The sequence below is a fragment of the Thermobia domestica genome, chromosome 17 (genome assembly GCF_964235325.1).
Source record: "Thermobia domestica chromosome 17, izTheDome1.hap1.1, whole genome shotgun sequence".
Lineage (NCBI taxonomy): Eukaryota > Metazoa > Arthropoda > Insecta > Zygentoma > Lepismatidae > Thermobia > Thermobia domestica.
This window is the reverse complement of record NC_137470.1, coordinates 182,648,530-182,673,327: the sequence shown is the minus strand read 5'-3', so window position 1 is coordinate 182,673,327 and position 24,798 is coordinate 182,648,530. Positions and strand designations below refer to the sequence as shown.

Here is a 24,798-nt window from a genome sequence, read left to right as displayed (position 1 = left end):
TTTGTTATAAAATATATTTTTTTTATTAGTTTCTCATTTTTTGAATTTAAATTCAAAAATAACTATCAACAACATAGCACCAACAAAACGCCATTCACATATGTTAACAAGGAAAGATTGTATTTCGCCAAGAACACGAAACAGTTCCCATAGTTCACAGGAAAAACAACTATGAGACCCACTCATTCCTTCTCATAAATGAGCAAATGAAACTATATACAACAACAAGCAGCTCAGTCCAACGACAACAGTAATCATGGAAATTATTATATTACATAAAATTTGGGTAAAGACATAAATATGTTTTGTTAAATACAATAGTATAATTAAACTTTGGTTTTGTTTTGAAGAGATCAAACACATTACAAAAGTATGTCAAATTAAAGTTAATAGTTGGTACGCATATAATATTCGCCTTCCTGATAATAACAAGAGTATCACCATAGATGGAATATTATACATGTCTAAACGTTCACAGGATTCGGTGCTATTGGATTATTACCTACTTGTGGAAACATGTTATTAGGTCTTTGTGCATCGGGATGAACGTGTTCGTAATGAAATTCTTGTGGAGGGTATTTTATAACGGCCACTTTGTCCTTGTTGTAAACATTGTCATAGGTTTTCTGCTCTTGTCCTTCTCCACCAAAATCATCATATTCCCACGGCTTATGGAATTCTTTAATAATACCATCGAAAAAGCCATCAGCATTTTCATTCACTTTATGAATACTGTGTTTAAATTTACCAAGAAAATGATCAGCATTTTTGTCGTCATGGGGATGGGAGTGATGTTCTTCTTCATGTTCGTGAGATTTATGATGTTTATGGTGGGGTTCTTCCTGTTTGTGGTGACGTTCTTCGTGTTTATGATGGGATTGTTCGTGCTTATGTGGCTGCTCGTATTCATGGTGTTTGTTGTGTATTTCATATGAATGTCCGTGGTGTTTATCTTCGTATTTATAATGAACTTTATGTTTGTGATGTCCACCATGTTTTTTGTGATGTTGTGGATACTTGTGGTGATCGTCGTGTTCTTTATGTTCCTGATGGTCTTCATATTTATGATAATTTCCATGTTTGTCATGATGGCCATAATTATTTTGTTCTTTATGCTCTTCGTAGGAGTCATGATGTCCTTGATATTCTCCGTATCCCTTATAGTCATAATGCTTGTTATCGTGATTTTCATATTTATGGTGTCCTTGGTGTTTATGATGATTGTTCTCTTTATGGTCTTGGTGTTTGTAATGTTCCTGATACTTGTGATGCTCTTCGTATTTGTGGGGTTCCTCATAGTGATGTTCCTGATAGTTATGATTCTCAAATTTATGTTGATGATACTTGTGGGGTTCCTCATACTTATGGTGTTTGTATTTATGGGGTTCTTCATATTTGTGTTCCTTGTATTTATGCGGTTCTTCATATTTGTGTTCCTTATGTTTATGTGGTTCTTCATATTTGTGTTCCTTGTATTTATGCGGTTCTTCATATTTGTGTTCCTTATATTTATGCATTTCTTCATATTTGTGTTCCTTGTATTTATGTGGTTCTTCATATTTGTGTTCCTTGTATTTGTGTTCCTGGTGTTTATGATGAGGTTCCTCGTACTTATGCCCTTGGTAATGAGAATGGTGTTCGTATTTTTGAGGAAATCCCTGATGTTTGTTATGGTGTTCTTCATGTTTCTTATGATCTTGATAATAATAGCCATGAGGTTTCTTGTGCTCATTGTGTTTGTGTTTTTCCTCATGGTGATGTGGAAATTCATATGAGAATTCACTATTAAATCCATGGTGCTTATGGTGATATTTGTCGTCATAGCCATGGCCAATTTCATGACTATTATGTTTATTGTGATGTTGCTCTTTGTGATGATTATCATATTCAGAATGCTTATACTGTTCGTACTTATGCTTAGAATCTTCATGTTGTTTGTGATGTTTGAAGTGTTGTTGGGGTTGTTTATGATGATCTTTCTCTTTATGATGTGGAACATGGTGATAATCACTATGGTACTTATGGTTAGGATATTTATGATTTGATTTATGATCGTTTCCATGTTTGTATTCATCTTCTCCTTGATGCTTGCTGTGTGAATGATGTTCGTGATTGAATTTCTCTCCTGAGTGGTGATGTTTGCCAATGTTAGCGTCGTGGGTCTTCAGGTCATGTCCGTAGTGGATTTGTTCCATAACAGGATATGCCTCTGTATACTTATATTGTTGTCCGTGTGTAAGAATGGAAGGTATACTACTATGAACGCCATGCCCATGTTTGAAAGAAGTACCAACAGTGAAATAGTTATGAGATTTTATATGCTTAAAATCATTCGATTTTGTATTACCGAAAGTGCCTCCGCTTGCGTAATCATGTAGTTGTGAATAATCTTCTGGTAGTTTGTGAAAGTAGTTCACCTTAGATTTCAAGTTAATTGCTCCACTTGGTTGTAACTCGGAATTCGTTATGTTATGTCTATTTGAAGTATTTAATCCGTAATAGCTTGGTTTAACTCCTGTTAGGGGCGCTGCTCTCCCACTAAAATTTGGTTGTTGTACCACTTGGGCGTTAGGTGGCCTTATCACTGCTGGTTGATTGTTGTATTGTTGTGATGGTGGTTGCGGTTGTGGATTTTGTTGGTATGGTTGTTGTGATGGCGTTACTCTAGGAGCATCTGAATCCTTGAATCCCTTTTTACAACGATAGTCGTCACATTTTACCACTGCTGGAACAGGACCTTCTTCTTTTACAGGTCGCGGCTGAAGGTTTGTAGGATAAGGAGGGATACTTATGCGCCTGTTCTCACTGAAGTCATTTCCTTCTGATAGTTGATCAGCGACCAACTCAGGTTCCACCGGTTGCCATGAATTCGTTGTATCTTCGAGATCGGAACTCCTGAAATAAAATGCAGAATATAATGAAAGAAAGAACTTAAATTATTGTTTAAATTAGAATTAAGAAATAAAATATTCCAAGGGATAACCACAAAACAAGCTCCATTTGCAAATGTCGTCACGAAACGAGTTTTACATTTTGTGACAAGAGGTGGAATGAACTTAAAACGTTTGATCAGTTTTAATGAATTGTATACTACGTATAGATTGCGTCCACTCTATAATCAAGGACAAAAAAATGGTCAGTAGAACTCGCGAAACTGACTGACTGCGGTAAACGACATGCTATTTGCAATTGAAAATACAATTTATAATTACGTCACCTTAACAATATTGCCATCAAAATTCTCGGTCACTTAATCACAGAATGCCACGGTTACCACGGAATATGGTTACCACGTAGTTTGCTTCGGAGATATAATTATGAAATATCTATTTCCGCTATCGGGAGTGTGCCAATAACTGTAGAAGATATATATCAAACAAATCAGTAGGGTACTGTATTGTGCAATGATATTAATGTTTAGAAATATGTATTTTTGTTCTTACATTTTCTTCTAGTAGGCAATCGGAACTTATTTTCTGGATAACCATTGTAGATAATTACAAATTATGAACTACGTGACCTTGCTGTAGATCCATATACATTAAAAGTAAGAATGCATATTTTTAACTTTTCATAAAATTGAGAAATGTTAGTAAACCTGTTATTGTTTTCTTATTAAAAAGTTCAATCACACTTTTCCTTTTGTTTTCAGATGAATAAGAAGTTTCTACTTAGAAGTTTCAAAAGTGGCTACTCAAATTAAATAGTTAATTTATACCGATGGAGAAATAACTTCAACAGTATCGACTCTCCCGACCAAAGTTCACAAAAAGTGAAGTGAAAACATTAAGGCTACCAACTAAGAACAATGATTCTATTTTGTACATTTTCTCCTTCATTGAGTCTCCTTATTAGTTCTCTACATTTTACATGTATAGGTATTTTATTTTCGGAATAGCTGTGAGCATTCGTATGTGCACCTCTGAATCGAGTCGCACAGCATGACGTTTCTACAATAGCGCGAAAACAAATGGCTAACAGTTCACAGATACCACAGTGCTTTCTTTGCCTGTGCACAACTTATCACGTGATCGAATTTCCCCTCCAATGTTCCGGCTCGCTGACTGGCTTCGCGCCAGAAGTCATAGCTGTTCCGAAAATAATACTTACTATGTTAGAAGAGTGAAGTTTATCAAATTGGTGTTTCTTTAGAGCACACACATATTTCTATGGATTTTGAAAAGCATGTGTTTTTTTGAATTCATTTTTTGGCTTTGTATTACAGAAATTTTTAAATTTAAGCATTGATAAGAATTAGCTTTACTTTTACTGCTCAAAACTTTTTTTTTGTTTTCCAATGAATGCTCTTTTTATTTTATTTTATATTTACTTGGGGTTGTTACTTTATTCTTCACTCAACGGGGTAGATTTCTTTTACATTTTTTTGTTTAAAGTCTGGATCACGTTTGAAATATTTTAATGTGTTCCATATCAAATTAATTCTGATGTATATGTATTTAGTTCGTAATTTATGCAATTCTTTGTGCTACTTTAAGTTTTGCTCCTGTTTCCTAAACAAGCAAATGAAGAAATCCTTTATGGTATGCCACTTATATAGAATGCATGATACTCAACCTTTTTGCTAAAAGTATATCTCAAGTGTGTGAGGAAAAATAATGGTAAGAAGAATCTGAATGCACTTGGAAAAGTTGTAATAAATAATTGTTATATATATTAAAAAATATCACTATCAACTCATAATAAGCTAGTCATACGAGTAAAATATGCAAATTATGTGAAGTGTATTAAGTTTTGCTGTGAAATAGAGTATTTTTTTTAATTCTAGGCGCCTGCTTCTTTTGAGTACCATTCATTGCTGTATTGGGTTTACGAGTACTTCATGTCATATGATGTTAAACACAGAATAAGAGTCTAAGCAAATAATACTTGAAAATCATGTTAATGATGTATTCAATAATTTGGAAACAAATTGATTTTCATTATGTCATTGCCTTCTTATGAATATATGTTTAAATACATGCTTAAAGAGAGAAAAGAAACTAAAACTAACGATATCAACTAAGTAACTAAATAACATTCATTACTTACACAACTCCTTTTGAAAGTACAAAAGCTAAGCTGAGGATTGTAAATCTTGCCGATAACTGAAAGAAAAAAATGCATGGGTTAATAGTGGTTGCGATAAAAATAATAATTAAGGAACCAAACAGGTCCCTATAGTGCATAAGTGCTATGTTTAATATGACAATATACACTTTTTGTTTAGTATAGCAGTGTAAATTTGCTGTTTAGTATAACAATATACATTTTCTTTCTTTAACTTGACAGTATGAACTACTTTTATTTTTTAATATGATAATATAAATTTCATATTGTTTAATATGACAATGTGAATCTCGTTCGTTTATTATTACAGTATGAATTTATCTTTGTTTAATGTGACAATATGAATTTCCTTTCTTTAATATTACAGTATGAATTTATTTTTCTTTAATATGTTAATATTAATCTCGTTCGTTTATTATTACAGTATGAATTTATCTTTGTTTAATGTGACAATTCACGAAGAAATTAAATGTCGACTAAAAGCAGGGAATTCGTGTTACTATTCGGTTCAAAATCTCTTGTCGTCGCGAATTCTGTCGAGGAATTTGAAGCTTAAAATATATAAAACGATAATCATGCCTGTTGTTCTGTATGGTTGTGAAACTTGGTCGCTTACTCTGAGGGAAGAACATAGACTGAAAGTATTTGAGAACAGGATCCTGAGAAGAATATTCGGACCCAAGAGGAACGAGAATGGGGAATGGCGGAAGCTTCATAACGAGGAACTACATAGTTTATACGGTTTACCCAACATTGTTAGGGTCGTCAAGTCTAGGAGGCTTAGGTGGGCAGGTCATGTAGCTAGAATGGAAGAAAGTAGGAACGCTTTCAAAGTCTTGACTGGTAGACCCATAGGAAAACGACCATTAGGAAGACCTACGCGCAGATGGGAGGACAATATTAAGATGGATCTCGCAGAGATAGGAATACAAAGTAGAAACTGGATGCAATTAGCTAAGGATAGAAGTCAGTGGAGAGCTTTTGTGAACGCGGCACTGAACCTCCGAGTTCCATAGGCCATAGAGTTAGTTAGTTAGTTAGTTAGTTAATGTGACAATATGAATTTTCTTTGTTTAATATTACAGTATGTTTTCCTTCTGTTCAATGTGATAATATGAATTTTTATTTGTTTATTATGACAATAGGAATTTCGTTTTTGTTTAATATGACAATATTCATTTCCTTTGTTTCACATGAAAATATGCATTTACTTTGTTTCATATGTCAATATGAATTTCGTTTGTTTAATATGACGGTATGAATTTTTATTTGTTTATTATGGCAATAGGAATTTCCTTTTAATATGATAGTGTGAATTTCCTTTTGTTTAATATGGCAATATGAATTTCATTCCCTTTGTTTAATATGACTGGATTTACTTTGTTTAATATGGTAATATCAATTTTCTTTGTTTATTATGACAGTATGAATCAATGCCTTTTTTTTAATGTGACAGTATATAGAGCTGTACAGCAATGATTTTTTTTTGTCTGAGAAGCTGGAATCGTACGAAGTTATAAACTAACGTAACACTGTATTGACACCCACTTTGAATAGTTGACCAGAAATGGATCATATTTAGCCAGTGCTTTCCGTATTTGAGTATGTAATGGTTTGTTATGATATTGTAGCGATATATTTAGCTGTAATTCCAGCTCAGCCAGGAATCTAGTCATTCTTCTTGGGTAATACATTTTCTTTGTTTAATGTGACATAAATTCGCTTTGTTACGGTGATAATACAAATTTCTTTTCGTTGGTTGATTTGGAGATTAGTATCCCGTTTAACATCGCAGCTAACAGTCCCGGGTTGGATTCCTGGTCGGAAAGGTTTAACAACTTTTCTCTGAAAAGTTACCCTGAGTGTGTTTTCTCTGGGTTTTCCTAATTCACATCAAACAAATGCTCTCATGGTATCTAACATACGGGTCCCAGACCGTTTCTTTCCTTTACCATTCCTTCCTCGCTTTACCGGATAGTGTATTCTCCGAGGGACGAATCCCTCATATGTGACGAATTTAAAAGGCCATAGACGGTAATTCCCAGAAATATGTATAAATATATAGCATCGTGGCCACATGAAACGTGGACCTATAGCTTAATGTCTAATTCGATCCAGATGATCTGCCACCCAGAATAGATCCCGGATCTTCCGTGGACTGAGAAAAATCCATTATCCGGACAGCGATATATTGCATAAAAGTAAGGAATACTTACTTTTACTACACAAATCAGTACGGAGCACATGTTATTTATACGCTACATACGCACTGCCCTTAGATGTTGCATCATGCCGTTGCGTAACATATTATATAAATCTGCCGTATATTATATACATATACGTATGCTACATACGTCAGCTATATGTTACATACGTTTATCCGTATGTGAGCTCCTAACCATCTATATGCAGTACTTTCGTTCGTACGGAAAGTATGTTTATTCGGAACACTTATACGGAAACTACGTATAAAATATACTTTTTCAGTTATACGTTTGCTGTACGCTAAGTCCATTAAGTACAGGATTTGCACATGCAACCTACGTTTTTATGTATGTCACATACTTTCCTTCTTTTAGTGTGGCGAAACCCTTTAAGCTAACCATACAGCCATGAAGGAGTATCTACAAATTTGCTTTGCTGAATGTGATCTTTTTTGTTTGTTTAGTGAGACAATCTATCTTATTATGCTAACAATGCTATGTCTGTTAGTAACGCCAATTCCTAATCGTTAACAATCAGCGCTCCGCACCGTTTACTAGGACAGCGTAATATTTAAGAAACTTTACCGCCAACCGAATGAAGCGTACTACCATTAACACTCATAATAAGCAGGAATAATATTCCAATTACATATATAAAGTCCACATGTTGTATTCCATGTCAAGCAGAATATAATTTAAACAAAGCAAAATGGCCACAGTATATTAACTACAGACAGTTTTTTTTTAAAATTCAACTCAGCTCGATTTTGAGCTATTAAATAATTCTAGAATGGAAAGTGGTTATTTCAATTCGCGAAATGTTATACACTTATGTACAAATAGACACCTCTACTGTGCAGATTAAGAATAAGGGTACCAATATAAAATATGTCCCGATTTTTTGACATGGTAGACCCTTAACATGTTCGAAAGTGGTATTTTATAAGTGACGATACATTCCTCAGTGCAGGTTTACTTTATGGGGGCCTTAATCATTGTGGTTATAAATATAGCGTTTTCTGGCTGGCAATGTTCGACTCAAACTGCCTTAGATCGAATTAAAATGATTTTTACTGTATACGTTTTTCAGATAATGTTAGCATACATATATAACTTTTACATTCCATGAGTATACTCCAGCATAGCTCTAGAATGTCTCGATCAATTTCAATGAAACTTGGTGCACATATGAGTTATAGTCTGAACAAATATATTGTAATGCAAATATCTCTATTACCTGTTGGAAGTGGAAAGTGGCTAACACATAATAATAATAATCGAAAACGACCGACATTAGTGTTTGAATCCATAGTTTTTGGGGTCGATAAGCTAGGAGGAAATGGATTCAAAACAGGGTGGCTCAAAAGTAGGTATAAACCCCTGCATTGATCAAGTTTAACATTCTAGTTTATAGATTTATTTGCATCGGCTGTTCCGAGCTTAAGGTATAAGTAAAATTACATTAAGAACAAATAATAAATGAAACTTAGTCTACCTGATGGATAACAATAAGAAATTATATAAAAAGCAATGAGCTGTTCAGTACGGGACAGTATACCTACTTTTGGGCCACCCTGTATATTCCATAAACCTATTTTTCCAGCGCGAAGAACTGGAATTTCAGCTTGTTGTATTGAAAATAAAATTATCCGAAGGATTTAGAATCCGAAAATGAATGTTCGGCCAAAATGAAAAGAATATTCCTTTTTACATTATAAATTTACTAGCGTCAGTTATGCGCTTCGCTGGGTTAAAGTAAGCAAAATTAGTAATATAATCTATTAGTCAGTCACATTTTAATATTACTGAAGTGTTCTCTGATAGACGATGTTTTTTGTTTTGCTGGTTATTTTCGATCATTATATATATATGCCTCCTCCTTTCCTCCTCCCCCAAGTTGCGGGAGTCAAACTGGATTTAAATGGCATCGGAAGTGTCACTGCTCATCTCAGCAACCCCGAAAACTATGAATTCGACAATAATATCGGCCATTTTTGATCATTTTCGAACATCTTCCTCTCTCCTAAGTTACATCGTCAAAGTGAAAAGTTAGAAACCATTCCAGGGCCGAACCCGATCTATGTTGAAAAATTGATTGGGATCGGTTGGGTGGTTCAAGAGTTATTAAGTCACAAACATAGTGACTTTCATTTTTATACATACATAGATGGTAGATTCATTTTTACAATATCTGGAGATGGTGTATGGACATGATTTTCTTTTTTTCCCTCTTTTGTAGTTTTGAATTTATCAACGAATTTAAAAAGTTCGTTACTGAATTTTCTGTGTCTGTCTGTCTGTTATTTGCGATGTTTTTTCAATTTTGAACCCTGTATTCAACAGAGCATCAAAACTATCAGAGAAAGTGATTAAATGTTTCGCGTCACTCTCGCCGTTCCCGAGATATTGGCTAAAAATGACCGATTTCCATTAATTTAAGGAGCCATATCTCGGGAACCGTAAGTCATACAGAGATGATATTGGTGTTGATCAATATCTAAAATATGGTAAATATTTTGATACCAAATAGTAGCAAGTGGCCATTGTCCAACTAGCCACTGGTTTGGCCAATGTCTAGTTGGCCAGTGGCCACTAATTAACATCGATACCAAAATGTTTACCATATTCTTAGGTATTGACTAACACCAATATCATCTCTCTATGACTTACCGTTCGCGTGATATTGGCCAAAAAATGGCTATTTTTTTTTTAGATATTTGAGGAGCCATAACTCGGGAACCATAAGTTGTAGAGAGATGATATTGATGTTGATCAATACCTAAGAGAATTGTAAATATTTTGGTACCAAATAACCGGTGGCCACTGCCTAACTGGCCACCATTTCGTAGATATTGCCCAAAAAATTTCGAATTTCTAGATATTTAAATAACCATATCTCGGGAATTCTCATTAAAGAGACATTTCGCGAGTTTTTGTGAGTAAGAGAAGGCGGCGCAGATAGAAAGATTTACATTTACATGTAGGAACAGTGACAGTTATCCTTCCCACTCCGTCTCTCCATTCTTTTTAAGTTCATTTGGCAATGCTTTTGGAGCATTCTCAACTGGTTTATTTTAAATATGTTCTCTTTTCAATATTTTTGCCATATTTTTCAGTATTGTTGTTTTTTTTTTTTTTTGGTGAATACTTTTATTTTCGACCAATGATAGATAGGGGAGAAGAAAGTATGGTGATTGCGGAGGAAACGAATTCGAGACTTCAACATATTTACATTTTTCATGGCCAATACATACCGAGAAAGTGTTTCCCCCCCTAAACCATCTTTTCTAAATGAACCGTCCGTTCGTTCGTCCAGAAGGAAATGTGTTCATTTACCTACAGGCTACACTGTTCAGCAAATCCACACCAAAGTTTAGTCCGGTGGTCCGTATCTTTTATTTTATTTGTTATTGTGCACGATGTAACTATATATTAGGTAGAGCTAAATAGAATTCACAAGCTTTAACTCAATCTTTAATAAATTGGAATTGCATGTTTTAAGCTCTGAAAGAATATCTAGAGATTTTACAAGGAAGTTCGTGAGAACGCACTTGCCTGCAGAGAAACTAAACATGAAATTTGAAGGACCAATTCATGCTGATTACAACAAGCTAACAAAATTCCTGTACCGTTGAGAACTGTTCGAGAGATTCAACTTGGAAATTTATATTTAAAAAAACGAGTATACGTGCACTTAAACGAGTTAAGTACAACATTATTAGCAACGAATATTGACATACAACTTGAAATATATCGGAGGCAACAGGAAAAAAAAATATTTTGCAATAACTAACGATTTTGTTTGTTAAAATTGGTTATTATATTGCTCGGAATAATGATGGGTTAGAGATGAAAATTGATCACTGTTGTTTTTTGTTCTATGAAGAAATGACGCTGGCAAAAGACTTCCTTGCATTATGAACATGTTATATGTTCAAGTGCGTTGCATCCGTCAAGGGAACAGTTAGCATAACCAAAGCAAAAATGAAATTCGGCAGGTGATTCAAAAGGTATATAATTTGTTCGTTAATCTGCCTTGTAGAACACAAACTGAAATAATCCAATGTATCGTGGTAATCGGCACTAATTCATTAGAATGGCCAGAAACTTTATTTGATTGTTTCGTTGATACGTCATAATGTCCGGATGAAGAAGTTTCATACTATGTACAAAAATCTCCTGCCATAATCTTTGATCGGTCAGAATCCAAACACATCAAATGGTTGTACAAATCGTGTGCAGATCTTTGGTATATTCTCAACCATTACGTCTTTGCCATCCGTCACCCAACTTCCAATGGGCAATTTGTGAATGGGCCCCAGTGATCAAGCGGTAGCAAGTTCGAACCACGAAAGTATATTTAACGCGGGGTTTTGATGCTCATATATTCATTTTTGATATAAGCCTCCAAGTTGAATATTTCAAACAGTTCTCAACCGTACAGGAATTTTATTAGCTGCTTGTAATCAGCATGAATTGGTCCTTCAAATGGCGTGCTTAGTTTCTCTACAGGCAAGTGCTTTCTCCCGGACTTCACTTGTTAAAAATATGTTCAAAATGATCAAAAAGTCGATTTGATTCCATTGTGAACTGAGCGCGCCATACTGTACCTAGTTGAGGCATAAATCAAGATAACTGAAACCACATGAAAACCAAGCAGTTGGTACACTGGAGCCTTAAAATAACTGAAATACTCTCATTCTTAAACAAAATCTTAACTATTACGTTATAGCAAATCAACAAAAAATTCACAGTCGGTATCGGTATTTACAGCTTAAGTCGTCGATCTCGAATCAATAGTAATTCAAAGTCTTTAAACTATTTCAACGATAATTATTTTCTTTACTTGATATTTCAGTATTGTTGAATGTTGAAAACTGTGCAGCACAACTCATTACATTTGTAAAAAAGTTAAAAAAAAATTCAAAGCATTTAATATTGCAATTGCGTATTTCTTTAAATGTCGTAGCCAATGCTTGTAGTGTTTACTCTCTTTTATTTTCTAAGAGTAATAACATACATTCAATGGCATGTGTTTAATAAAAATATAAGTTGTTCAATAATCCCCAGTTTTAATATAACTTTTACTAAACAAGCCTCATTATTCATTACTATGATAAATATTATCCTCTCTACTTATTTGTTTTGCAAATTTTTATTAAATAATCTGATCACGCAATTTTCCAGACAGAATTTTAAGAAGTTCATCAGCAAGGAATCAAATCTCTTCTCACACTTTCGTTGTTTAAGAGTACAAAGGGCTAGTATCTACTTGCATTGCTCTTGTCAATTTACTTAATAAAATATGAAATATGATATAAAGGTATTTTAACTGAAAAATACAGTATCCTAATAGTTATACAACCTTTCTTCAATCAGGAAAATAACATTGATATACAAATATTCAGATCACGTCTTGCCCCCCCCCACTTTTAACGTCCAGTCTTCGATACTGGTATACCCTGATCTACCTAGATATTCGATTTAGGAGGTTTTTGTTCAATATTCTAGTAAATCGGAACTACTATGCGTCGGTAGTCAATAGTTGTATAAATAAAAACCATTGTTAGTTACAGAATTTTCTCTCATTCTTGAAAATAGAGCCAAGTAAAACACGCTCCTCTGATTACATTCCTTTCAAGAGTCAGCGAACAATACCATCAGAAAAGAATAAAAAAAACGAAGAAAACAATGCTCTGTATAGTGTGAAAATTGTGATCACTCATGTATTTTGGAGTAAACTGGACAAATTAGTTTTGTGAAAGTTTATCGTGAAAATAATACGTAAACTTTCATTGATTGAAAGAAACCATTACAAGTCAATTTACTGTTAACATAAGCATGTAAATAAATCTTTGTGTCAATTGTCTTTGTGGGGCAATTATTTTCAAGTGATCAAGATACATAATTTTTAACGTGGTCGTGATCCTTATGTCACGATTATGAAGTCACTCAAGTGTGCGTTATGAATGTAATTCATAAATTTAATTATGATGGATTAACGTTCTGGAAAGGAGAAATTGCTCACACCTTTTCTGTGTTTAGAAAGGAAAGTTATGATTCATGCAACGTGCAGAGCTATTGAACTATATCAACCATTATTTTGGATCAATAACCTGAGTAAAATCTACAAGATAACGATTCGTCAATTGTCCAATTGCATGATATGTGAAAAGAGAAGAACAAATAAAACAAATCTTGGTTTAAAATTTTTTTTATCACAATTACTGTAATTCTGACTTTTTTGGGAACGTGTCAAGGACGTTAATTGTTTGAGGCATAATTACCATTTTACTCTTTCACTTCATTTAAAATTTATTCGTTCTGGACGGTCAAAGCAGAAAAGCATTATTTATGGAATACAACTGCTAAAAGATGCATTATGATGGATTATTTTTTAGTGTAACGTTCCACAATTATGCACCAAGTTCTATGTAGGTGGTGAAATGGAATTTATGGAATTAAAGGCACACACAAAGATACAAACTAGTCATATTTTAAGTAGCTCATGCGGAAAATGGGAACCAACAATTTGAGTCCGCGAGATTTCTGCGATCACATTTTCCCCATCGTAACATGAATTATCGTTAATAACACACGTTGCCAATTAATAATTGAACAGTTTAACCATGAAAGGAATTAACGCAATTAACCTATAAACAAATCCAGTAAAAGTTTTATGATATTCCCATTTGCCTAAGCCAGAAGGTAGAAAACTTTATTTATCATTAACTCGTACATTAAAAAAATGAAAAATGAAATGGAACATTACAGTTTAACGTCCCACGATTATGCCCTTTCGGTTAAGGGAGACGAGAGATTAAGGCAAGTGAATGACAATGGAAGAATTTGTGGCATGAGAATGTGGGAGGAAACTTGAGTGTGCCACAAAACTCACGGACATACTGAGTAAAATCCGTTATCCGGACAATTGTACGAATGTACGAAATCCTTATATTTACTACAGAAATCAGTGTGGAGCATGCGTTATTCACATGCTGCAAACTTATTGACATTTTTCCCGCTTAGATGTTACACCATGCCGTTGTATGGATGTCTGACATCTAACAGTCTTCTGTATATTACATACATATACGTATGTTACATTCCTCAGGTATATGTTGCGTACGTCCATCTGTATGTGGGTCCTGACAGCCTATATACAGTTCTTTGGTTCGTGTGGAAAGTACGTTTATTCGGAACACTTATACGAAAAGTACGTATAAAATATACTTCATCTATGCATTTACTGTACGTAAAGTCTAAAAACTACAGGATTTACAAATGTAACCTACGTTTTCACGTACGCCACATAAATTTTGTTCTCAGTGCAGAATTTTGTCTACCACAAAGTTACTTGATCGGTGATCGAATCAGGGATCCCATGTGCCAGAGGTAAACAGTCTATCAGTGAACCACTGTGAGTATCCCTGAGACTTACAGGAGAGAGGGCTGAAAGGTTTTGCCTGTTGGTTAATATTCTTCTGATTTTTACTTGCAGAGATATCAGAACTTTTGCTGAGCGTTTCTCCACTCCTTATCTACAACGTCAGCGGGAGTTGTCATCTGCCCACACGATCAGCAGTTATGGCCAGGTAGGTGATTGGAATGGATGTGCTGTTAAAGCAGAGATCTATAATCGAATTCTTATCCTCAGATTGAGTTTCTTTCTCCCAAATTTTTCGGCACATACAAGTTGTGTACGGTGAGGTCTGCGTGGACGAGAACACCGTTCGAAGATGAGTCGACGTAGTCAGAGGAACAGACCCAAGCCATTACAAGCTTATTGATAAACCTCGTTCTGGAAGTTCAGTAAGTGCCACCGACATGAATCATCAAAAGACGGTTGACAAGTTGATATGAGAGAATGGTCAGATTAAGCAGAGGCAAATTGCACTGAAATTCGACATTTCTAGAGAAAGAATCGATTTCATAATCGGAGAACTGCTGAAGTGCAGCAAAGTGTTGCTGACGGATGAGATGAAGGCCACGAGGAAACGAATTTCCAAGGAAAATGTGCGACGATATGATGCTGAGAGCGGCACTTTCCTGTCACAGGCGACGCATCGTGGATCGACCGCTATGACTTAGCGAGAAAGAGGTAGTCCATAGAGTAGCATCACGAAGGTTAGGTTAGGTTAGGATAATATATATAAAATCAAGATCCTTGCATCCACAGGAAAAGTATTGCTGACTGTTTTTCGATATGAATGACTTTGTCCACACTGACTTTATTCCCAAGTGTACCACCGTAAAGTCAGAGCATTACATCGAAGCCTTGGAAAAGTTAAAGACTTGATTGACACGCGCTGGGCTGACAATGGGGTCCTTATTATTTTCTATGACAATGCTAGACTAAACACTAGCAATCTGACCATCGAAAGAGTATTGAAACTTAGATATACTGTAATCCACACCACCCATACAGCCCTAATCTTTCTCCCAACGACATTTGCATCTTCCCGAAACTGAAGAAACACTTTAAGGACATCTAGTACTTATCAGATGAGGACGTGTAGCGTGTTGTATTTACGTGATATTGCTTCAAATGTGAGGATTTCTACAATGATGCCATGGGAGCACTGGTGCTTTGCTGGTGGAAGCACGTGGAAACGGATGGTGACTATGTGGAAAAGCAATGTTCCAGAAATGAAGACTAGATGTCTAGGTAAACATTGTTTTTGTATTTCATTAAATTATTTTCACTATAACCTGAGATATTAATCGAGACGCAAATTTTTTCAGCCTACTCTCGTAAGATTGTAAGGTTAGTGCCTTCACTATGGCAGACGATAACTCTTCAACCAAAGAGAATTCTATTATTTGGAACAGACAAACTAAAGTGTTTATTTCGGCCGAGTTAGTTAATGGAGCCAAACCGTCAATAACTTAAGGAGTAACGGTGATATTAACGGTGGATATCTATATCCCATACATATATTTCACGTGATTCTCTCTATTGTCTTTCCCAGACTAAAGAAATCCAAGTTTTTAACACATCAACAAAAATATGGGGCTAGCTAATGACCTACACCTTGAACCCACTACTTTTCGAAATTTTTGTAACGTAAAGTCGATAAAAACATTAAAATACTTGAAAGAAGGAAATATAAATCTTTCTTTGAAATGAAATCTTTCAGTTTAACGTCCCACTATTATGCTCTTTAGGCTAAGGGAGACGGATGATTAAGGCAAGTGAAGAAGTGTAGGAATCGGAATGTGCTAGAAAAAGAAAATACCCCGAGAAAACCCGCGGACATCGTTATGTCTACTACAAGCTTACTTGGACGGAGATCGAACCAGGGACCTCACGCACCAGAACTAAGCACTGTGCCCCTAAAAGAATATTAATGACCGATATAATTAGGATTCGTATGTAGTAAAAGTACAATATAGCATAATGAGTAACACCATTAATAGCAAGTAATAAAGTCACTTGTACACAGCGTGAAGGAATTTGCTTAGAATATTAAAAGTTGTTGAATGCAGTGCAACTAATCTGACGTCTAAACAGAATTGTGTTGCATACTACCGAGGGTTAATTAATATATAACAAACTCCTATTGTAATACAACCGGACAGTATCTTCAGGATAATTGGATGGATAACCAACATTTGACCCCTGCATTTTGGTCAAAATGGATGATGATCAATCAAGTGGTTATTGAGGCTTTGTCTCCAAGATGGACCGTTACACAGACAGACAGGGTAAACACATAAAGGAGTTTGGACGGACACATGGACTGACAAGGTAAATATATAGAGGAGTTTGGATCTACACATGGACAGACAGGGTAAATATGTAAAGGAGTCTGGAAAGACACATGGTCAGACGGGGAAAGTATGTAAAGGAGTCTGGACAGAAACATAGAAAGACAGGGTAAATATATAAAGGAGTTTGGACGGATACATGGAAAGACAGGATAAATCAATAAAGGAGTTTGAACGGTCACATGGAAGGAGAAGGGTAATATATAAAGGAGTTGGACGGACAATGGACTGACAAGGTAAATATATAGAGGAGTTTGGATCTACATATGGACAGACAGGGTAAATATGTAAAGGAGTTTGGAAAGACACATGGACAGACAAGGAAAATATGTAAAGGAGTCTAGACAGAAACATGGAAAGACAGGGTAAATATATAAAGGCGTTTGGATGGATACATGGAACGACAGGGTGAATTTATAAAGGAGTTTGAACGGTCACATGGAAGGAGAAGGGCAATATATAAAGGAGTTGGACGGACAATGGACGAACAGAGTAAATATATAAAGGAGTTTGGACGGATACACGGAAAGACATAGTAAATATATAAGGGAGTTTGGACGGATACATGGAAGTAGAAGGTAAATATTTATAGGAGTCTGGAAAGACACATTGACATACAAGGTAAATTAAAGGAGTCTGGACAGACACATGGAAAGACAGGGTAAATATATAAAGAAGTTTGGACGGATACACGGAAAGACATAGTAAATATATAAGGGAGTTTGGACGGATACATGGAAGAACAGGATAAATATATAAAGGAGTTTGAACGGACACGCGGGAGGACAGCGTAAATATATAAAGGAGTTTGGACGGATACATGGAAGGAGAAGGCAAATATATAAAGGAGTTTGGACAGACACACAAGCAGACAGGGTGAATACATGAAGCAGTTTGGAGAGACATAGATATGGAGAGACAGGGTGAATATATAAATGAGTTTGGAGGGACAATGGACAGACAGAGTAAATAGATAAAGGAATTTTGATTGGTAAACCAAATTTTTAAATATACATAAACGCTACCATATAAACATGGTTTGGTACTTCAATTTTCCATGTTTTTGTGGCATATACTACTCTACGGTGATAAAATTTACATGAGAGCTGGGCCGAGGGGTAGGGCTTAGATGACAGAAGTCCACTCATACTAAGTTAAAATGTGATGGTGTCCTTGAAGAATATTCTCTTGACATAGTTTAAGAACATCATCCATATTAGCGTGATTAAAACATGCTCATATCGTATTGAAGTTGTGTGTATGATATTGTACAGTGTTTCTGTTGTTAAGACAATTATATGGTTCTTTTCCACATAAAGAAGGTATCGTTTAGAAAAATTGCCTAATTATCCTACTTCCGTCAAATCACTTTTTTTAAAAATAAATTATTTAACTTGTACTAATAACTAATATTCGGGCAAGAACAGCCTTTTACATTCTTAAAGTGCAATTTGTATCATGGGATTTCATCTAACCCATGTGTTTATTTATTTATTTATTTATTTAACAATCACCAGATACAGCTCAGAGGCCTTTTTACACTGGATATCCAACAACAACAATAACAATGGAAAGGATTTGGGAAGGTATTGGTCAGGGCCTGTTTAGTAGGTACCATCCCGGCATTTGCCTGGTAGGACTGAGGAAAACCCTGGAAAACCTCAGTCAGGATGGTCGGCAGCGGGATTCGAACCCACGACCTCCCGAACGCGAAGCCAACGCTCTATCACTTGAGCTACTTCACTCGGTTTGGTCGAATGCAACTATAAATGGTATTTTTTATCCCTACTCGTGAAAATGATGATACCATACAATCATACTTCACACCAGTTCTCAAAAAGGTGAAACCTAACAAGTACAGTGGGACCCAAAGCTGAAGGGAATAGATATGAATTCAAGTTATCGAGTTTTTCAAATAACCAAAGTTCGAGTTATCAAGGTGACCATAACACATTTCGAGATACCGGGATTCCGCGTTTCTCATGAATAATGACTGTATAACTCAAAATTTTATTCATTCAATCTACAACTGGCAGTTCTGAAAGTTCCCTAAATTAAATAAGGTGACTAGTAAAAATAAAATGCTAGATATAAGTAAAACACAATTACAGTACACACTAGCAACAATGGCAATCACGTAAGAGTATGGAGAGCTTCGAGTTATCGAGGTCACATTAAGAGAAATTTGACTTATAGAAGTAAACTTCGACTCGTAAAAGTTCACAGATCTTAAAGTTTGAGTTACCTAGGGTTTTAGATATTATTATTTAGCCCTTAAAAATAGTCTTAGCGAAGTTGGAATTTTTAAACATTCGACTTATAGAGATTATTTTAACATTGAGTGTTATGAAGAGTGGAAGGAAATGTGAAAATATTCGAGTTATCAAGAAATTTGAGTTATCGATGTCCAACTGTATTTTAATTACAACTAGTGACGTTGCGAATTGCAGCACTGAGGGATGCTTCCCGTTCCATGTTACTAATTTTAATACCAAAATATAACATTAAGTGTTTAAGTTCGAATAAAACACAAACTGTTTCTTAAAATCTTAGTACTTTAAAGAAATGTTCAGGGAAATATGTTACGTAAAATAAGGAAGTAATTCACTTTTCCATTATTGACCAATAAAGTTTAATTCTAAGCAGTAGGGATGATTAATTCTCACAAAAATTTACAACATACAGTATGTCATAAAAATCAAATAATACTGTTTACGAAGATATCGTGGATTTTTTTTCTACGAAGGAGAGGGTTTCTGTCTGATCTAAACTCCAAGCAATGTAGATTATCTGAAAGCTTTGATACACTATTTTGTGACAAAATCTAATACCACGTTACATAGATTTAAAAATTGGAGAAATAATTCACCACATTAGGAAGGAAGTTCCTAAACGGCGTGACAAATATCTTGGCATTTGAAGGCGGCGCTCCAAGTTCCCTTTAAACGCTGCTAGCAAATGAGAGGCCAGTGGTATTGCCATGTTTATTTTGTACACATCCACGTCTATCCTTTGCTACCTGATCGCATTGTAGTTCGTCTGCTTACCCATAACCACACCCCTTAGCATTCCGCAACATCGCGACAGAGCTTGCGTTTTATTCGTTTAGCTGAAATACCAAAACATTTGTCACAGACTTTAGTTCTTTTGGCCGCAGGCTTGGAGTGCACAAACAAGTAGCTGTGTGCGCTCGTGGTACAAAGCATAAGCAATGAGCGCACAAAATCCATTGCGGTGGTGCCACATTGTGTTAAACAGTTTTGGCATTAATTGATTACTCTTTCATTACAAAGGCACCATTAATCACCATTAAGATAAAATATTACTGTATTCTGTATGTTTATTCTTTCGTTATAAATAACAAATAAAATAAGTATTGCACATCAGAGATGAAAAATCATTTTATGTATGCGTCTCGTCTCAAATTGTAGAAATAATGTACCATCTCGATTTTGAGACGGGACCTCGTTTCGTACAAACCCTTAGAAACACAGTTTCTATCCAAAGAGATCATTAGAATGAGGTAAGGAAGAATCACCTCCGTAGGAAAGAATTCATCCAGAGACCCATGGTTATCTTCAATTCATTAAAGAGAGTTATTCATTGCTCTCCATGATTCGTTAAAGTTATTGGATACGTGTTCAGTGCTAACAACTTAAGGGGACAGACTACTAAATATTTTTGAAAAACTGATATTTTTTCGTTTGCCCGTTTTTCGTAAGTGGAAAGAGGTAATAAAATGTAACTTATTACAATAATAGATAATGTTATTCTACACTCGAAAATACGAATCGGAAGAATTTTCAGTGTTGCCACCCATAGAAAGTACAGTGTGACCAGAATTTAATTACTCAAAAATCTAGGTAAAGGCAGCGACTAGAAAAATGAACTCAACGGTAATTGATGACTTATCACGCTGTCTATGTTTCTTGTTTACTACTTTTTAAATAATGTTTCTATTTATTTTGTAATAACTTATTTATTTTGTAATAATTTATGTAAGGTTTATAAAATAAATAGAAATATTATTGAAAAAGTAGTAAACAAGGAACATAGACAGCATGATAAGTCATCAATTACCGTTGAGTTCATTTTTCTAGTCGCTGCCTTAACCTAGATTTTTGAGTAATTCAAATTCTGGTCACACTATAATTTCTATGGATGACAACATTGAAAATTCTTGCGATTCGTATTTTCGGGTGTAGAATAATATTATCTATTATTGTGATAAGTTGCACTTTATTACCTGTTTCCACTTACGACAAACGGGCAAAAGAAAAAAATATTAGTTTTTCAAAAATATTTAGTAGTCTGCAGTCTTAGTTTCAAAGAAATGAAATAGTTCTAGTTGTGTTATAATAAACACCCTTTACACTTCTTGATGTTTGTGTTTCCTATGTAAAAGGGGAACGGTTTCTCAGTGATAGAGCGCTTACTTCTCATATGTGGGGTCAGGGGTTTGATCTCTGGCGCAATAAGTTTGTGGTGGACAACATCGTGTCCGTGGGTTTACTCGGGGTACTTCCGTTTGCTCCCACTTTCTCATTTCACCAATGCCTCTACCGTCATTCATTTGCTTTAATCATCGTCTCCCTTAGTCTAAAGAGCATAATCGCGTGAGATTAAACAAGGAGATTAAAACGAAAGGGAATTTTTGAAATCTTTTCTTTCAATAAACAGTTAGAGCGATTTTTCGACCGAGTTCGTTAATGAAGCAAATCCATTAACACCTTAACGGCGAATTACGTCCTTCCGTTACTTCACACGATAACTCTTGAATGAAAGCGAATTTTTGAATTATATTTTTCTTCTCAATCGATAGCTAGAGTCATTATCTCAGTCAAGTTTGTTAATGGAACCAATCCCTTGACATTATCAGGGGTAACGGTGTCTTTAACGGTATCTATCCATATCCCTTTTCTGCTATTGACATAAAGATAGTAGAAGATACACAGGTAGCTGTTAGATGTCAGCAAGCATGCTGTTTCGGTTGACATATACCGGACGAAATCGAATCTTCTAATGCGTGGTTATTTTTATCGTCTGCCAGATTATTCATTACTTGCTGGAAATTACTCATGCTGAACTGATAATAGAGAAACCCTGACAAAGTTGGAGACATGACATGTGAAACGATCGTCGGTTCAAACTTACACACGCGACGTTATACTCGAAAACCTAAAATATATAGTGAACAATAACTGTATAATCTGAGACCATCATTTGCATATTTTGCAACCGAAATTAGGTGATCCTCTTGCATCAGAGTGAATGAATTTCTTCATGTACTTTGAAATTTGTAGAGCACAGCTCGAGCAATTCACGTCTTTATTTTTCCTTACAGTCTCATCCTTGAAAACATATAGCTTTCTCGCCGTTATATAAGCGTTTCGAGTTTTAAGACGTGATGTCACTTGAAAAACAGCCACAGCCTTGCTGGCTATTCATTGGCTATGATACCGGTGATTATGCTTATGAATACCGTCAATCATTTGGTTTATTGCTTACATGTAACACATTGCTTATTTGAAGGTATGTAAGTTTATTTTTAGCCGCTATTTGGAATCGTGATCCTTGTGTTTCGTTAAATCATAATTTGGTTATTTATGGTTAGTTGCGCTTTTCCAAAATGTCAAACCTTCAACGCTTCTTAAGAGTTACTTGTTAAACCTGCGCTCTCTACACAGCGCATCATTTACATATGAGCATGAATTTCCTTGTCATTCCTCACATCTGTACATTTCCCTTTACAAACACAAGTAAAGGCGTGTTGATAAAAATTGACAAGGGGTACCGTAAAGGGGAGATTTTTTCAATATCTCTCACTCTTTGCAAGATTGAGCCTACTTCCAGTTGCAGTTTTTAATTCATGTATGACCAGTGTGTTCTTTCTTCGTGCATGCAGTATGTAATAAGCAAATAAATTTCATACACAATTAATTATAATGTCAGTGATATATGGTGTTCATTGGGAAAAACACTCAAAACAGTAAAGAGACATCTTGGACTGAAGAAAGAGGTATAGGCAAACATATAAAGCTAACATTTTAATATATAGATAAATATAGAACTAAAGTATAGGTTATATAATGCGATTATTCACATTCAGTTTCTTGCTTGAGTTAATGTGCATAATCCTATTATATAATTGTTTCATTAATATTCACACAAATACACACACACAATTGAATTAAAATATCAATGGTACATTTATTAGGGCAATAGAAAAGCATGCCATTTTGTTTCACTCTCTATAATTTACTTTGTTAATTATTCTTATAAAAGTTGATGAATTAGAATCTCAGTCTAAATAAGCATATCTGGATTCTTAATTCAAAAGTTGATATCTAATTAATATCTACTGGTATCATACACTAATTAACTTTACCATAAAATGATAATTTAGAAGTCATTTTATGAACATTCTGTATAGGAATTATAGGGGAATTATTCTGTTCAATTTGTCACCCAACCTGTCTCCTCATTTTTGAGGAATAATGAAGTTTTACAAGATATTATCACTGACTAATTGTGAAGTAAAACTTATGACCATTAATTAAGAAAGTGAATGATACTAGCGCCAGTGAATAAGTTTAAAACAATATCGCAGAATAAATAGTAGGAAATAAGCTAGCGGAATTTCTTATGTAAGAATTATTTCAAATTATAATATTTTTAAGGTATTCAAATATAACTCATAGGTTGTTTTGTGTCTCTTTCTGATTTACGTAGACACAAATACGTAATATGTTTAATAATTGAGATTTAATTTATATAAACGAAACTTTGTATCAAATTATTGTGTAATCGGAGCCGATGATTAAAACCACACTTTTTAGCACAGGACTCACTTGACACAATACCACGAGACTTAATTCGATCTACGTTGAGGACACTTGGTAGGAGTCACACACATTCACATGAGAATCGCACTAACTCACATTACTTACCATTGCATGTGTTGAGAATTGTTCACTGTTCACTGTATCGAAGTGTAATGACACAGTGTATGATCACACATTGCGCTTTATACTGTTTAGTTGGTGATTGTTGCCTTCCAAGTAATATGGCTAATGAGAGAAAGTAAAAGTCCATTAACCATGACATTGTCCATTCATTCCCTGCCAATCGCATGTTATCAGATTTTTTTGATTATTTTCGTTCCCCGTGAATTCGATTGTACTCTTTTCACTGTGTTGGTCGTGGTACTGTAACATTTAACTAATTAAAGAGGATCTGCTTTTAAGTATTCCTCGCTCATGTAATTGTATTGCATCAATGAGCAAAAATTTCAACGGATAGACAACTTGTGGTAGACATTATTTATTCCTACCCTTCTTCCCACACCAAAGACTCTTTGAACAAAAAAGCAACAAAAATTAAAACTGACTTATTACATTTACAAGCAACACTTTAATATGCATGAGCTAACATGAAGTGCATTCCCTTCAAAAGTAAAACATGATGTTTCATGTTGTTGATGGACAAGCTTTTTTATAATTAACAATTCAATTTTTTTTAATCACGTGGTGACTAGCACGTTTTTTTTGGTAAAGAATTTATATGACAGCATAAACAATACATACAAGAATTGAATATTTTTGTTCAATTGTCAACATTGAGATTTTCAAAAGGTAGTTTGTTATTTTTATTGATTATATCATGTATATGTCATGCTTATTGGATTTCAATTTTATTTATCTGTAATAAAATATTACATGTTGTTAATAATAAATTCCTATATACATTATAAATT

General features: G+C 34.7%; 1 protein-coding gene across 1 annotated transcript; it reads right to left on the bottom strand.

Annotated features, from left to right (window-relative positions):
• LOC145673846 (uncharacterized) lies at positions 1-24,024 on the bottom strand. Its single transcript, XM_081743618.1, has 3 exons — positions 23,993-24,024; positions 5,050-5,105; positions 1-2,895 (listed from the first exon to the last, which is right to left on the bottom strand). The coding sequence occupies exons 1-3, from the start codon at positions 23,993-23,995 to the stop codon at positions 465-467; spliced, it is 2,490 nt and encodes an 829-aa protein (XP_081599744.1). The 5' UTR covers positions 23,996-24,024; the 3' UTR covers positions 1-464.
• Between the last annotated feature and the right edge of the window lie 774 nt (positions 24,025-24,798).